This window comes from Portunus trituberculatus, chromosome 50 (assembly GCF_017591435.1).
Source record: "Portunus trituberculatus isolate SZX2019 chromosome 50, ASM1759143v1, whole genome shotgun sequence".
Classification (NCBI taxonomy): Eukaryota; Metazoa; Arthropoda; class Malacostraca; order Decapoda; family Portunidae; genus Portunus; species Portunus trituberculatus.
This window is the reverse complement of record NC_059304.1, coordinates 22,936,175-22,951,174: the sequence shown is the minus strand read 5'-3', so window position 1 is coordinate 22,951,174 and position 15,000 is coordinate 22,936,175. Positions and strand designations below refer to the sequence as shown.

Genomic DNA, 15,000 nt, shown 5'->3' with positions numbered 1-15,000 from the left:
CCTCCTCTTCCAATACTATGCCCTACTTTCTCCGTCCCGCCCACAAGCCTGTTGCCTTCCCTCCTTGCAACCTCCCCTCACCTGAGTCGCTGGGATGAATGGAGGGAGGGATTGAGAGAGAGAGAGAGAGAGAGAGAGAGAGAGAGAGAGAGAGAGAGAGAGAGAGAGAGAGAGAGAGACGGAGGAGGGAGGGAAGGAAAAATTCAACTAAAGGTGCTAAGATAGGATAAAAATAAAAATAAAGTATAATTTCATAACTTGTTTTTATGCATGAGATTTTTGAAGCAGTGAGGGGACGCACACACACACACACACACACACACACACACACACACACACACACACAACATGGATTATGCCTCGATTCCATTCTCTCTCCTTTATTCTTCTTCTTCTTCTTCTCTCTTTCTCCATATTTCTCCACTTTGTTTAGGAAGGACAGCAGGAAAAGCAACAAACACGAGGTGACTTGTGGATTGAAGAAGAAATAGGAAAAAGCGAAATACAATGCAACTATTCCTTTTTTTTTTTTTAAGTACGTGTGTTCTTCATTTACGTTATTTTTTCTTTTTTTTTCTTTTTTTCCTTTCATCACTACAACCACCACTACCACCACCATCACCACCATCACCATCATCATCAGCTGTGAATAACGCACTGTCCGTGATCCATTTAAGTACATCCGGCAATAATTTTCTGTCTCCTCGTCACACACACACACACACACACACACACACACACACACACACACACACACACACACACACACACACACACACGTAGAGAGAGAGAGAGAGAGAGAGAGACTTTTAAAAGCTTTAACTTCCATTACAGATATAAAACAATAAATATTATAATGATACTAATGATAATGATATAGGGATAATAATAATAATAATAATAATAATAATAATAATAATAATAATAATAATAATAATAATAATAATAATAATAATAATAATAATAATAATAATAATATTTACAACAGTAATAATAACAATATTAATGATAATGATAATAACAATGGTGATAATAACTATAATGATATTTTTGTTATCAATGTTACCATTATTATTATTATTATTATTATTATTATTATGACTATCATTATTATTATTATTATTATTGTTATTAGTATAATCATTTGCTACACTTCACTGGCCTTCTTCCTTTCTTTCTTTCTTTCTCTTCTTTCTTCTTTTCCTTCCTTCCCTTTTTATTCCCCTACCCTGCCTCTCTTCATCTTTCTTGCAAATGACATCCATCATTCATATTACTTCCTTTCCACCATTTATCTCCCTTCGTCAGCATCCCTTCCCTCCTTCCTTTCCGTCGAAGAGAGTCCTGCCTATTAGCCACGGCGGCGGCGGCGGCGGCGGTGGTGGTGGTGGTGGTGGTGGTGGTGGTGGTGATGGTGGCGGGAAATGAAAGTAGAATCCCGTGTTGGCAAAAACCTCGCCTCCGCCCCTGAGCCAACAGGCGGTGGTCGGCCCGCGGTGATCGGGCGTCAGCTGGGCACCTCGAGGGGCGTGGGAGCTGGTGAGCGAAGGCTGCCACCAGCTGCGTCATGCCCCGCCGCCGCCACCACCACCACCACCACAACCACCACCACCACCACCACCACCACTGACTACACAGAGTCCTGAGGCGTTCATCATTCACACACACACACACACACACACCGCGTAGTGTAGTGGCTAGCACGCTTGACTCACAATCGAGAGGGCCGGGTTCGAGTCCCGGGAAGCGGCGAGGCAAATGGGCAAGCCTCTTAATGTGTAGCCCCTGTTCACTTAGCAGTAAATAGGTACGGGATGTAACTCGAGGGGTTGTGGCCTCCCTTTCCCGGTGTGTGGAGTGTGTTGTGGTCTGAGTCCTACCCGAATATCGGTCTATGAGCTCTGAGTTCGCTCCGTAATGGGGAAGACTGGCTGGGTGACCAGTAGGCGACCGAGGTTAATTACACACACACACACACACACACACACACACACACACACACACACACACACACATAGTAATTATGTTAGATGCCCCAAAGCGTCATCGTCTTCTGTTTGTTGGAAGGGACCTGGTGTGCTGGACACGCTGAGGTCACCGTCTACGGTTCCCTGCTTCCCCCGCTTCTGTCTCCCGCTCACGCCCACGTCCCGGTGCCTTCCGTGTCCGAGGTGTCCAATCGAGCGAAATATTTCGTGTGTTTTGCCACCGTGTTTCTTGTGCATCTCGTTTGTTTGTTTCTTGCGAGCGTTTTGCGTCATCTTTCGTTACTACGTGTATGCTGTTTGGTTGGGGGGAGGGATGACGTCTCCTGCGTGCGGGCCGCGCCGCGGGAACAGTTAGCGCCACTCTAAAGCAAGCCTGGGAATGCGTCACTGGAAACGGGTTTTCTAACTAGGGAGAAAAACGATGATACGCTTGGTGTTGTTGTGGCGCCAGGACAGGCCTAGTGGGATAGATGCCTTCACTGCCGCCTTGCTTTCCTCACAAGTACCTCTGTTCTCACGCCTCCGTGACCATGAATCCCTAATGACTCACCACCGGTCACTCGCTGCTGCAGCAACTCACTGCGGGTGTTGTGCAGCGCCTGGGCAGCGGCGCCCTGCTACGTGACCACTGCCTCCGGGTCCACAGCTTTGAAGGTTGGAGAAAAAAAAAAGACTTAGGGGGGAGGGGGGAAGAATGCTTGCCGGCGCGTTGTCATGTCCGCCGACGCATTGTGACTCGGCCTGACAATGCTGGCGAGGCGACGCTGTTATCCTTGGGCAAAGAGACCTTCAGTGGAGGCTCCCCGGGGAAGACCACGGCGAAAGGCTCAGGTCGAGTGTGACCGAGTGTCTCGTGACGGACGTGCAGCGAGGCCGAGGAGGACGCCGCGCCGTTATGATGTAATCAACACTTTGTCAATAACCAAAACTACAATACAATGACATCCATTAATTATATTGTATCGTTTCATCATCAACCAAAGAATTTATTGTTGTATAGATAGAAGCTATTGAGCCCCGACTGGTCACAGATGCCTCACACTCGCAGGTTTGGCACGCGGCAATCGTCTCATCGGAACATAACGGCCGCGTCTCTGCGCCACCCGACTGGCGCAGGCACACCTCTGCTTCACTGGCAGAATTTGAACAGCTCGTGGCCGCATTCCACGGTTAAGAAACATTGTGGAACAAGGATTTTGTCTTCTTTATTCGAGCAAGGTCACGAGAGCCGCCTGCCGCCCCGCGAGGTTAACCAGAAGCCAACAAAGATTACCAAACAGTTTCTTTTTTCTAAGCTCTCCCTCTCCCTCTTCACATGTTCTTTTCCCGCAGCCTTCAGACGTAGAAAGAGATTCTTTGTTGCGGTGGTGTAAAATTCACGCGTGCCTGGAATATTTTTCGGCCAAACGCCCATTGTCAGTCCCGCTTAGCCTTGACCCGGGCGTGTGTCAAGCTACAGGCTAGCAGGCGGCGGTGAAGCAGGAAGGCCCGCCACCTAGGCAAAGTTTTAATGTCACAAAACTGACAGCTTTCTCAGGCGAGGTGTACACTTGTTGCTGCACTGCACCCTCACATCATCGCCTTCGTTCCCTCCCTCATCACCACCTTCACAACACCACCGCCACTATCATTTCCTCACCACCACAAGACTCGATCATCAGTCATCTCCTTTACTGTTTTTACACTTTTGTATTCATCAACACCGTTTCATGTTTTTATCCTCACGGTAAAATTCTAAGGGAATAAATTTATACTTCAGAGCATCAGACAGTGACAAGGAATGAGACAGAAAGAGAGAGCAAGTGTATCGGGGTGGGTGGATAACTATAAGAAGGAAGCGAAGCAGTCATGCTGGTGCTTGGCGAGGGCCGGGAGGCTGCAGGGTGATGGTTGAAGTAAGCAACAAAGCAGGGAAGGCAAGCAACTCAAAGACACAGAGATCAGCTGGCAAACTTGTGCGTGGAAGAGAGCGGAGCGCCGAGCCGCGCCTTGTGCCACTGCTGCGGCTGCTCTCTTTGGCCGTGTGTTGTGGCTGGCCATAAGTCGCCACAGCCAATAAACACAGAGAAACATCTGTGAAGGGCGTTTTCGTCCTCTACAACAGAGGCTGAAGTACATAAAGGAAGTCTAACCATGAGTCTAAACGTACAGTGCCCTCCGTGGCAGCGGGAGAGGAAATGAGGTCACCACAGGACGTTTGGTGGTGCAGTGCAGCGCGCGGCTGGAACGGTTACTCTGTTTCGGTGTTACTCGGAATCAAAATCACTTCCTCGGCCTTTTCAAGATTAACAATGTATGTGGTCTGCGGAGAGCACGTGGCCAGGCTAACCTTTACGTGCAGGTGCGCTGCTTTGTGTGACGGCGGCGGCTGCAGGAAGTACAGCCAGGAACTGAGACTGTGCGGAGCGCATGGGTTCCGGGATCCTTGCGTGTCCCGCAGCCTCTGTCCGCTAGCCGCCGTCCCCTGGGAGGCGGGGGACCAGGGGAGGGAGGAGCCTCGCCAATCGCCACTGCCACAATTTATGAAGAGTTTTGTTGGGAAATAGATTATTTTTGTCTTGTGTAAGTTTGTAAACTAAGAATGATTCCATTGGCGGAACGTGAAGCTGGAACGTGCGGGGATTGGCTGCTCGTGGTAGGCGGCCACGCCCCGCGTAAGGGGTGGAGTCTTAGAGCCCCACCCCATGACCCGCTGACCCGTCGCCTTCTGCGCATGCGTCGCCACTTGCACACTTGTGAATGATAGCAAAAGTGAGCGGGCGGGGGACAGTGTGGTAGGCGCTCCATTCCGCGTGAAATGAGCCGTTAGTTAGAACGGTACCCTCGTGGCGAGCACACGTGTGGCCCGGAGCACTGCCGCCGCCCTCCACACACACACACACAAACACACACACACCCGCGCGAAAGTGATATTTCCACATTGTTGGCCGGCCAGTTTTTGCCGGCGCGCCCGTGGTGGCAGCCTCGCGGACCAACGCCTCACTCCGTCCCCGCCCGGGCCCGCAGCACTACACTCCGCCTCTGCCACTCCGTCTAGTCAGCCTGGCGGCGCCCGGCCGAGGGTCTGCTGCCATCGGCTTCCTCCCACTGCCGCCCCCGCCTGGCCCACTTAGGTCTACCTGTGACGTCACATATAGCACCGTGTGTCGCTTGGAGGCACGTGTGCACGACGCCTGATTACTCAGTGTGGAACCTGAAGCCGAGAGAAGTGGAACACGTCCGCTCTCTCCTTCCCTCAGTGCGACAGTGCAATAATAGTGACAGTTAGCGGGATACTCGGCCTTCACCACCAGTGCCTCTCATGTGTTCACCTCTGGTCAGTGTGTGTGAGCCAGGACACCAAGAGCCTCTTTAAGGAAACCTACGGATGCTCTCCATCGACAGTGACTCTGACCTCGCAGGCTCTTACTGAATTGAGTCACCTCGACTTTGCTGGGCGACTCGGGATTAAGTGTACATTCTCGCCACTCGTGTAAATGCAACTTCCCAACAGGCAGTTCGTGCCCGCCAATGTGCTGCCTGCTCCGCTCCTCCATGCTCCTTGTTGAAGGTAAGCACACCCGGGCAGGCCGTGCCATTCTTTCTCTCCCCTCTTCTTTCATGAGCGCCGTCGTCCTCGAACAGGTAACTTTAACTTCTTGAAGTGTTTATCTCCCCACGAGCACACATGCATCCCTGAGACACTTTAACCTCGACGTGCCAGAAGCAGTTACTTCCTGGACCTCCCCCGCTCAGCCTGGCTGCCAGAGGCTTTCGTTTCTCATCATTTTCCTGGTGATAATGGGACACTTTATGAACTGCACATTAGTGAAGCAAATCGTAAAGACTGGAATCTCTATTCCTTGACAGTTATTACAGTTAGTTTTGTTACCTGACCAGGAAGATGAGGCGCGAGATGCTGATTTCTATAGCTCTCTGGGCTACTGAGGCGTTGCATTGGCACTGGAGAAGGGGGTCCAGGCCAATGAGGGGGAGAGGGGGCGCGGGACTCTCATGCCAGGAGAATTTGTGTTGGCGTCACCGTAGCAAGACGGAAGTAAAGTAAAAGGGTTGAAGTGTCTATTTATGAAGGACGAAAGGACTTGTTCGTTGCTCTAGATCTGAGACGCAGAGAGACAGCTTAAGATCAAGTCAGGTTCGAATTGAGATAAAGCCAAAGCAAGTGGCAAAATCAAAAAGGAAATTGTGTCTTGGCATCGCAATGCTGTTAGGTCGTGCTGGCGTCAGAATCTTATTGACAAACTTTCTGTAAGCAGGTGAGCGTTGTCCCACATTCGCAACCACCGAGTCTGATAGTTACTGTAAGACTACAGATGTACTATTGAGTCTGGGAAACTGTTACTAGTTTAAGGGTGATGGCTTCATTAGCTGTGTAAGTTAAAACCTGTGAGGAGGGAAAGACATTTCAGTGGTCGTGGGAGAGTGGTTGAGAGGATGTCAAGAGTATCTTGCTGAGGGGAAGAGGAATGACGCGGAGAGATGTAGTACCTGCTTACCTCACATACGATTGTCAGGTGGTTGCCGGTGCGAGGCAAGATTACACTCACCTGAGATATGCCTAAGTCTTGTTACAACGCATAAGTAAGAATCTCTAATATGTTTGTTTGAGCCACAATTTACAGGTGTGTGTGTGTGTGTGTGTGTGTGTGTGAGGGTCGTGACGGCGTCCAGGGTGCAAGCGAACCCCACCTTGCGAGTGAGTGGAGCATCTTGGTCTTATGAGATTAAGGAAGAACTGTAGAATTACTTATGTAAAACTAGTCCAGCAGGTTTTGTCTGACAATGCAGGATTAACGGAGAGTCGGAAGATTCCGTGGCGAGTTTGTGGTGCAGGTGCGTCTGACTCCTTATAAGACCAGACGTTTATCCTCCGCGATGCACCACTGAAGGAGTAAAGTGCCCGTCAGCTGGAGACTTGGGGGGGCCAGGGAGGGAGGGCAGCGCTACGCCACGAAGGAAGTGCAACACCAGTCAACGAAGGAAGCTTTGCCGCCTCAAGCACTGCCAGAACACAAGTCTTTTTGTCTGTTAGCTCTTCAGCCAGCCGGGAGCAGTGAAGTGTGAAGCGAACTCTGGCTTAATCTCGTCCTTATTGAACGTTAGGAGTTGGGAATAACTTGCCGAGAGTCCTGTTAGAGCGGCGGCCCTCGAGGCGGAGTGAGTCCAGCGTCAGGGACCACAACAAGCACTCACCCAAAGCTTTTCCCGCCGAGATTTGGGATAGTGAGAAGCAGAGAGATGCTTCCTGCGGCGGAGGCTATAGAGGAGTGGCCTCGGAGGTGGGCAGTGTTCGTCGCCGCGCAGGCGCACTGCGTCCATTTCTGCGTAGATTTGTTGAATGTAAGAGAGGCAATACCCGATGGTGCCTCTCCGCAGAGTTGGTGGGGAATGGACCACTTTTATCTCTGTTCTCAGCCATTTTTTCCCTGGAAGTGGAGACAGCGAAATGCAGCGCCCAGAGGGTCCAGAGCTGCCCCGGGAAACCACAGGAATCACCCGTTGGTTGGTGACCGTTGCCCCGCGCCACCAAGAGCCCACGATGGGATCTCAAAGCGGTGAACATCTAAGGATGTGTGGGCGGGGCGGGGCGGGGCGGGGCGGGACTGGGAGGGGCCGTCCGTCACGAAGTTGACTCACTCATCACCCTCCCTTGCCGTCATCTCGCCCGCCAGCAGCCAGTCAGCGACATCCAAGGCGCGGTGCAGCTCCTCACATGGTGCAGTCGAGGCGTCGTGCAGTGATTCCTGGGGCACGCCACCCTCTTTATATCCGCATATAATAGCTCACTCTGGCGCTTGGGATAGTTCAGGCTACCTCCCTCCCTACCTACCTCACTGCCTCACTGCCTCACTGCCCTACCAACCTCTCTGGTATGAACTGTGTGTGTGTGTGGGTGTGTGTGAGTAGGCTAAGGTGGAAAGGTGAGGGCACAGGGCAGGTAATCGCACATTTTACCTGTCTGTCCAGGTGAGTCTCTCATGTGAGATCGTTACTAGGATGGCGTTCAAATTCTCAGGTGACACACTCTCTCTCTCTCTCTCTCTCTCTCTCTCTCTCTCTCTCTCTCTCTCTCTCTCTCTCTCTCTCTCTCTCTCTCTCTCTCTCTCTCTCTCTCTCTCTCTCTCTCTCTCTCTCTCTCTCTCTCTCTCTCTCTCTCTCTCTCACACACACACACACACACACACACACACACACACACACACACACACACACACACACACACACACACACACACACACACACACACATTAAACAACATCTAGAGGGAGAGACAGAAAGACAAACAGTTAAATAGAAAATTAATCAGCATTTTGTTTTGTCTCCTTCCCTCCCCGTCACTCTGGCGAGATCCGTGCGACCTGGAAACCTTGCACTTGGAACCTAACCTCTCGTGTGCACGTCGAGTCAGGGGAAGGAAGGAGGAACCGGGGCGAGGGAACAGGAGGAAGAAAATATTATTGGAACCTCGTTGTAACATAAATCAGAGGAGCGTGGTGGTGACCGGCCACGCCTTGGGCTAATCACAGGCTCTCTCTCTCTCTCTCTCTCTCTCTCTCTCTCTCTCTCTCTCTCTCTCTCTCTCTCTCTCTCTCTCTTGTAGACGATCACTTAATCAATGTACCGACCTCCTTGTCTTTTTCTTTATTTTCTTTCTGCGGTTACACTACACAAGATTTTATACGTGTGTGTGTGTGTGTGTGTGTGTGTGTGTGTGTGTGTGTGTGTGTGTGTGTGTGTGTGTGTATGTCGGAGCTTTAAGGTAGAGAAAGTTTATAATAATTGTGAAGCGCTAAAAGCAACACTGTATCATTTTTGGTTTCATATTTAAGCACGAACATTCTCTCTCTCTCTCTCTCTCTCTCTCTCTCTCTCTCTCTCTCTCTCTCTCTCTCTCTCTCTCTCTCTCTCTCTCTCTCTCTCTCTGCATGTTTTAAAAGTAAGAAAGGCAAGGAAAGGAGATAAGGGCAGCAGGAGGAGGAGTAGGAGGAGGAAGGGCGGCAGGAAGCGAGGTAGGAGAGAGAGAGAGAGAGAGAGTGTGTGTGTGTGTGTGTGTGTGTGTGTGTGTGTGTGTGTAACGTGTTATCTTGGTGAGGTGTTCAGTTACCCTCGATTTATCTCACGCATTCTGCTAATAAAGACTAATCTCAGACACACGATCAACTTGAGAAAAAAGAAAAAAATTACACGCTGGAAAATAGGCTTGGGAAGATTGCTGATAAAGAAGAAAATTGGAAGAAGTGGAAAGTTTAGCCTGTTGTCGAAATATGCGCTTAAGAGAGAGAAAAAATATATATAAAAGAATAGAGGGAAAAAAAACAAGGAAAGGGGGAGAATTAGAAAGGGGAGAAAAATTGAGACTAAGTACATGAAAATAAGGGTTTGTATTATATTGGTTTTCTTTTTTTTTTTTTTTTTTATTTATTTTTTGTTGAATTAATGAGTTGAGGAACATCATGAGCATTTTGAAGACAGTGAAAGGTATTTATTTATAAGGGAAGAGAAAGAAATGCACGGAAGGAAGAGAGAGAGGGATTAGAGAGAGAAAAAAAAACATATTAGGGAAACTAGAAAAAAGAGAGAAGGAAACACACACACACACACACACACACCACTCGGTACTCACCTAATTTCTATCTTTTCCTCTCACACCTTCCGTCATGAAAGCCTAAAGAACATGCAAAAATCCTCTCTCTCTCTCTCTCTCTCTCTCTCTCTCTCTCTCTCTCTCTCTCTCTCTCTCTCTCTCTCTCTCTCTCTCTCTCTCTCTCTCTCTCTCTGGATTCTCGAAAACCAGGAGACAGAAAGCGTTCATTACCCTCCAGCAGTGCTATTATTATATAAAAAGATGAATGGCGTGCTGGAACCGGTTTTGTGTGTGTGTGTGTGTGTGTGTGTGTGTGTGTGTGTGTGTGTGTGTGTGTGACCAAGGTTTGCTCCTGCGGGTTTTAAAGTATTCAAAGAGCGAAGAAAATATAGAAAGTATTGTTTGGAATGCTTGTTTCTCGTCGTGTTCGTGCTGTTTATTATTTTCTATGAGTTTTTTCCTTACATAATTTTCACATAGCGTCCTGACCCTTGCCGCTCTGCCCCGCTGTCCGCCCCTGGCCCCTCCGCCCTGAGCATCCCTGCCAATGACATGATTGCAGCAAATCCCTACGGAGCGAGTACACCTGATCCACTCTCATTTTTAACCAATGGAGGAGGGAGTCGCCTTTCCCCGCCACTTTAATGGAGAGGCGTTATTGTGCGAAGCCAGCGGGGATGCGACACCCACAACAATAGACAATAAACCCTCAATAGCCGATATGATCACGCCGCGACCCCGCTACCTCGACTTGCCTCGGCGCCGCGGGGACTTGCACTGTGTGAGGATGGCCTGCCGTCGTGTCTCTGTGTCTTGCTTGGGAAATATTTGCTCACGTTTTCCCTGACGATTCGTGAATATGGAGGGTCGGGCGTGAGTGGCGATGGTGTGGCCAAGGCGGTGGTGGGGAGGGCAGGCCCTGCGGGGGAGCAGCAGGCGTCGGCGGCGCGTAACGGGGCTCATTCAGCGGGTATTCCCTGAGGGTCCCGACACGCCCTAACCGGTTGGAGGATGGTCCCGCCTACTTTCGCTCACTTCGGTTGATGGAAGAGCGGACGCCAGGCCATTCTCTCGCTATAAGAATGCTCTGGACGGGCAGCAGCGGCCACGATACTGCCTCACACGCAACAAACCTTCCCCTATAGTGGCTGTCTTCTCGTTACTACTTCTCTCCTCCTTCATCAAGGAAACGGAGCTATTTTCTTGGTGCGCGGAACCGATTTTCCCGTCCGAAAGCCTAAGGAAAGCTCGTTAAGCTCAGGCCGAGGTGCGTCGCGGCACGCCGACCCGCAACAATAGCGGCGGCCGTCCTACGCAACAAAACTGCCACGTTAATATCTCGTCAACAGATTAAAACAAGCAACCGCGAAATGCCAGCAAACCTACGCCGCGATCCCTTGGGAGTCCAGTCGCCTTTTATACGAGGTGGAGCAGCGCCAGGCCTCAAACTATACCAGCGTGTTGGGCGAGGAGGTGTTCGTGTACGGTAGCGGCAGCAGCAGCGGAGACAGAGTCCTCTCCCCGGCTCGTGTGGCCCTGACTCTCGCCCTTGAGTCACTGGCCATCGAGATTGACCGTGTAAAGAACCTCACCCATCAGGTGCTGTCATCATTAGTTCGGCCAAGCGTCATCAGTTTGAGAGCGTCCAGGTGGGCCAGAGGCCACACTCACTCGGGTGTGACCAGACGATTCCAGACTATTTTCCACACTACTGGGTTCCCGGTGTAGGTTTCCTCTTGAAACGCGAGTGAGTGCGTGAACGTGTATCACTCGCCTGCCCTCACTGCGGGGACCTCCCAGGGCAGAACTCAAGCCACCGTGAAGACACTCTTCGGAGGCCATCGAGGGAGAAGCACCGTGGCTGCAAAGTAGTCTCCAGAGTAAAAAGAAATAAAATAAGTTAAACATACATCAAAATACCGAGAAGAAAAGGAATATTTTTTATCAATTGTTAAAGAAAGAATCCAAAGCGCCAGGGACGGTACCGAGTTTTGCGTCGCCGCTGCTGTGTGGGACATCCTGGCCTGTGCCTAACATGCTTCCCTGCGTCGCCTTCCACTGGGGGCCCTACAGCCACTGGTTCGCCATGGACGCCGAGGGTAAGTCACCATCGGAAGGGTTGGCGGCGGAGGCGGTCTCCAGTGACCCTCACATGGCGCGCTGAGTTCTAAGAAAAAAGTAAAAACTGGCGATTTCGGCTAACATAGGCAAAAATTATTTGGCTTTATTAAGTATTTTCATCTCTAAATGCAAAGCTCTACGGGTATCAACAGCCATGTTTGATTTACTCGACAAAAAAAAAAATTATATATATATATATATATATATATATATATATATATATATATATATATATATATATATATATATATATATAAATGAATAAAATAAAGCGAAGTTTAGTAAGTGGGTCAGAGTAGTGAGGAACGAGACTGGAACGTAAGGTGACTGGGGGAACGTCGTGTTCGTCTTTGTCTTAGTCGATTGAGAGTGTTGATTGACCTCATCTATCCTCTTCACACACCTGATTGCCTTCCCTTGTAGGTTAATTGGAGTTTGGTAAGGCAAACTGGGACTGTCATTACTTGTTCTGTGCCAGGACTCCACGGTGGGGTGAAGGAGAAAGAGCGAGAGGGAGAGAGGAATAAGGGGAAATAGTACTGAGAAAGGCTTCAGAGAGACGCACAATCACCCTACAAAATTAAGGAGTGCGTTTGACGAAAGGGTATGGGCCAAGTGACACAAGGCAGCAGTGTGGAGACTTGTCATGCATCATATTTATCCAGACACTTACTTATTAAAGTAGAATAATATATATTTTCTCGACGCCCGCTTTTACTGCAATTGGGCGTGATGTGCAAAGCATTCAGGCTACGTGTTGAGAGAGCTGCCTGTGTTGTAGCAAGTCATCAAGAGGGAATCAAGTGTTGAGCAGCACGTGACAAGCTCATGACAAGTGTGTGAATTCTTTCAGGCGCGCAAGTCAGCGGAGGTATTGTTGATGCTGCTGCGGTCTCCCAAGCGCGATAACAGTGAGATAACAGAGATAGAGCGCAAGTTCATACCTTCTAACCCGTCAACTCCTCCTATCTGATGATAACATGGCTGATAACCGGTTTCTAGCGAGACGACGAGCTACTCATTCATTCACGCCCCGCCATTCATCGCCGATCAGGTGACGAAGCGCCAGGCGGAGTCAGAAGCGAAGCAAAAATAGCGCCATAGAGGCTTGTTCTTTCCATGTGTGTCTCTTTGATCAGCTGCAAACATTGTTTGTAACTCCTCGTGTGTCATGATGGGACGCGTTTATGGGTCCTGAACACCTCTTTGTGCTATTGGGATTCTCGAAATGCCTTCCTTATCGCCATGTACGAGAGTGACGTCACCATCGTCAGTATGCACGTCACGGTATACGTCACAACATACCACAAACGGGACGTCACTCCAGCAACTGTGTCGAGCCTGAGTAACGGCGCCTCAGTTGTGAAGGTGCGTGTGCCTCGTTCTGCCATGCGTCCTCACTCGGGCTTACTCCTTCACTCCGACACTGCCATCGAAGATCTCATTTGGGAACTACTTGGTGAGTGACCCTCGCTCTACCGCTGCCTTCTCTCGCCGCTCAGCCGGGAAGTCCTTCCTGCCCGGAGCACCATCGCGCCGCGGGCCGAGGTGGCTGCCGCTCTTCGCGTTAGTGGACTCAGCCATGAAATAGTCGGTCGAGACTTAAGTTTTCAGGAGCACACTTGATCTCGGTGCCTCTTGTGTCTCGACGACTTGGCGCGATGCTCAGTCATGTCTCGTGTTTTCACTTCGGGAGTGGGCATTGGTCTCCTCCCTTCCCATTGCTGCGATACCACAGCCACAGCCACCGCCGCCAGCGGGCAGCAGTGAACGGAAGAGACAGACACGCTACCAAGAACAGGACACGTCCTGTTTATGTACAGCCGCGCTTCATCACTAACACAAACTTAATACAATATATATATATATATATATATATATATATATATATATATATATATATATATATATATATATATATATATATATATATATATGTTATAAGATAAGTGATATATATGGGTATGCTGTGGCTGTGGCTGGTGGACTTTTTTATTGACATTGATATTCTTGTGAAGGACTCGAGCTTTTTGTTAAAGCGTGTATTTCCTGTAGTGAGGTTTTTGGAATTGAACAACAACAACATTGTTTATGTTAAGCACGTGTCTTGAAAGTGTAGCCTTTGTCAAGAACGTTTACTCGGTGACACAGATTTCCGGATGTTCACGTGCGCAGTGTGTGTGTGTGTGTGTGTGTGTGTGTGTGTGTGTGTGTGTGTGTGTGTGTGTTCCTTTGTGCTGACCAGCATCTCTGTGTTTCAGGCGTGGACGTGACGCAGGAGAGCCCCCTCACGCCCGACGACACGCCTGCCGTGCCCCACCCAGCCTTCACGCCGCCCCACTCCCACGCCCACAACATGCTCGTCCTCCAACCACAGGTAAGCATCGCTCTTGTGTCTTTTTTCCCCAGTGGCAGTGTGTTGCCGCCTCTGCCGCCACCATCACCTCCTTCCCTCCCTTACATTAGAGTCCCTTTACAGTTCCGTCACGTCAAAGTGGGGTTTGGCCAGGGTCTCATCAGTAAATGTTATGGCCAAGGATGCATCAGTTAGTGTTGCACTGTGTAGAGGCTGCTGCTTCCATGTGACACACGCACGTGCCTGAACTGTAGAGGTGCCAAGTGTAGGGTAGATTTACACGTGTAGCAAGACAGTAAGTAGTGTAGTACTCAGTGTCCAAGGAGTAATGTCGTCATTTGGACGGCATTGCGGGGCGAGAGTCACGCAGCAGTGTGTGAGGGCAGCCGAGCGCGTGCAGGATGTAGGTCAGGGAGAAGAAGGTGAGGTGGAGCCGTCTAGGTCTCCTCGCCTTAAAGTAGTTCCTGCGTTGGCCGTCAGAAGCGCTACTTCCTCTTTTAAAGTCTTGGACGTGGATGGGAAGCGAAACTCGTAAATGTGTCTTTACTGAGGAGCAGACCTCACTCAACACAATCTCCTCCTCCTCCTCCTCTTTCTCCTCCTCCTCCTCCTCCTCCTCCTTCTCCTCCTTCTCCTTCTCCTTCTCCTCCTCCTCCTCCCCCTCCTCCTCCTCCTCCAGCAACAAGTCAGTACGAGTCGTTCCGAGAGACTCCCCTCAAGTGTTGGGCGTCGATCTGCGTCTTAAATGCGTCTCTCTCAACGTCCAGACAAATGACGAAGGAGAAGCTAAAGTTGTACGTGGCTTGCTGGGAAGACCTTGGGGCAGCGGGGACGAGTGAAGGGTGTGAGCGAGGCGAGGCGGGGCGGGGCAGACGGGATAGGAGGAGGAGTAGGAGGAGGGGGTCTGCATGCTTGCTTGCTTGCGCTGAGTAGGGTGTGGTTCTCCGTGG

The 15,000-nt window shown here is 50.1% G+C and overlaps 1 protein-coding gene across 3 annotated transcripts in view; it reads left to right on the top strand.

The window, feature by feature from the left end:
* LOC123499779 (probable nuclear hormone receptor HR38) overlaps positions 1–15,000 on the top strand; it is a 36,499-nt gene that overhangs the window by 9,181 nt on the left and 12,318 nt on the right. For 2 of the 3 annotated variants that reach the window (XM_045248246.1, XM_045248249.1), the window contains exon 2: positions 13,956–14,071. In XM_045248246.1, coding sequence (XP_045104181.1) covers positions 13,956–14,071 — 116 coding nt within the window. Of the gene's footprint in view, positions 1–4,562; positions 5,539–13,955; positions 14,072–15,000 lie in introns of those variants that run through there. The other variant, XM_045248247.1, reaches the window with a different exon arrangement.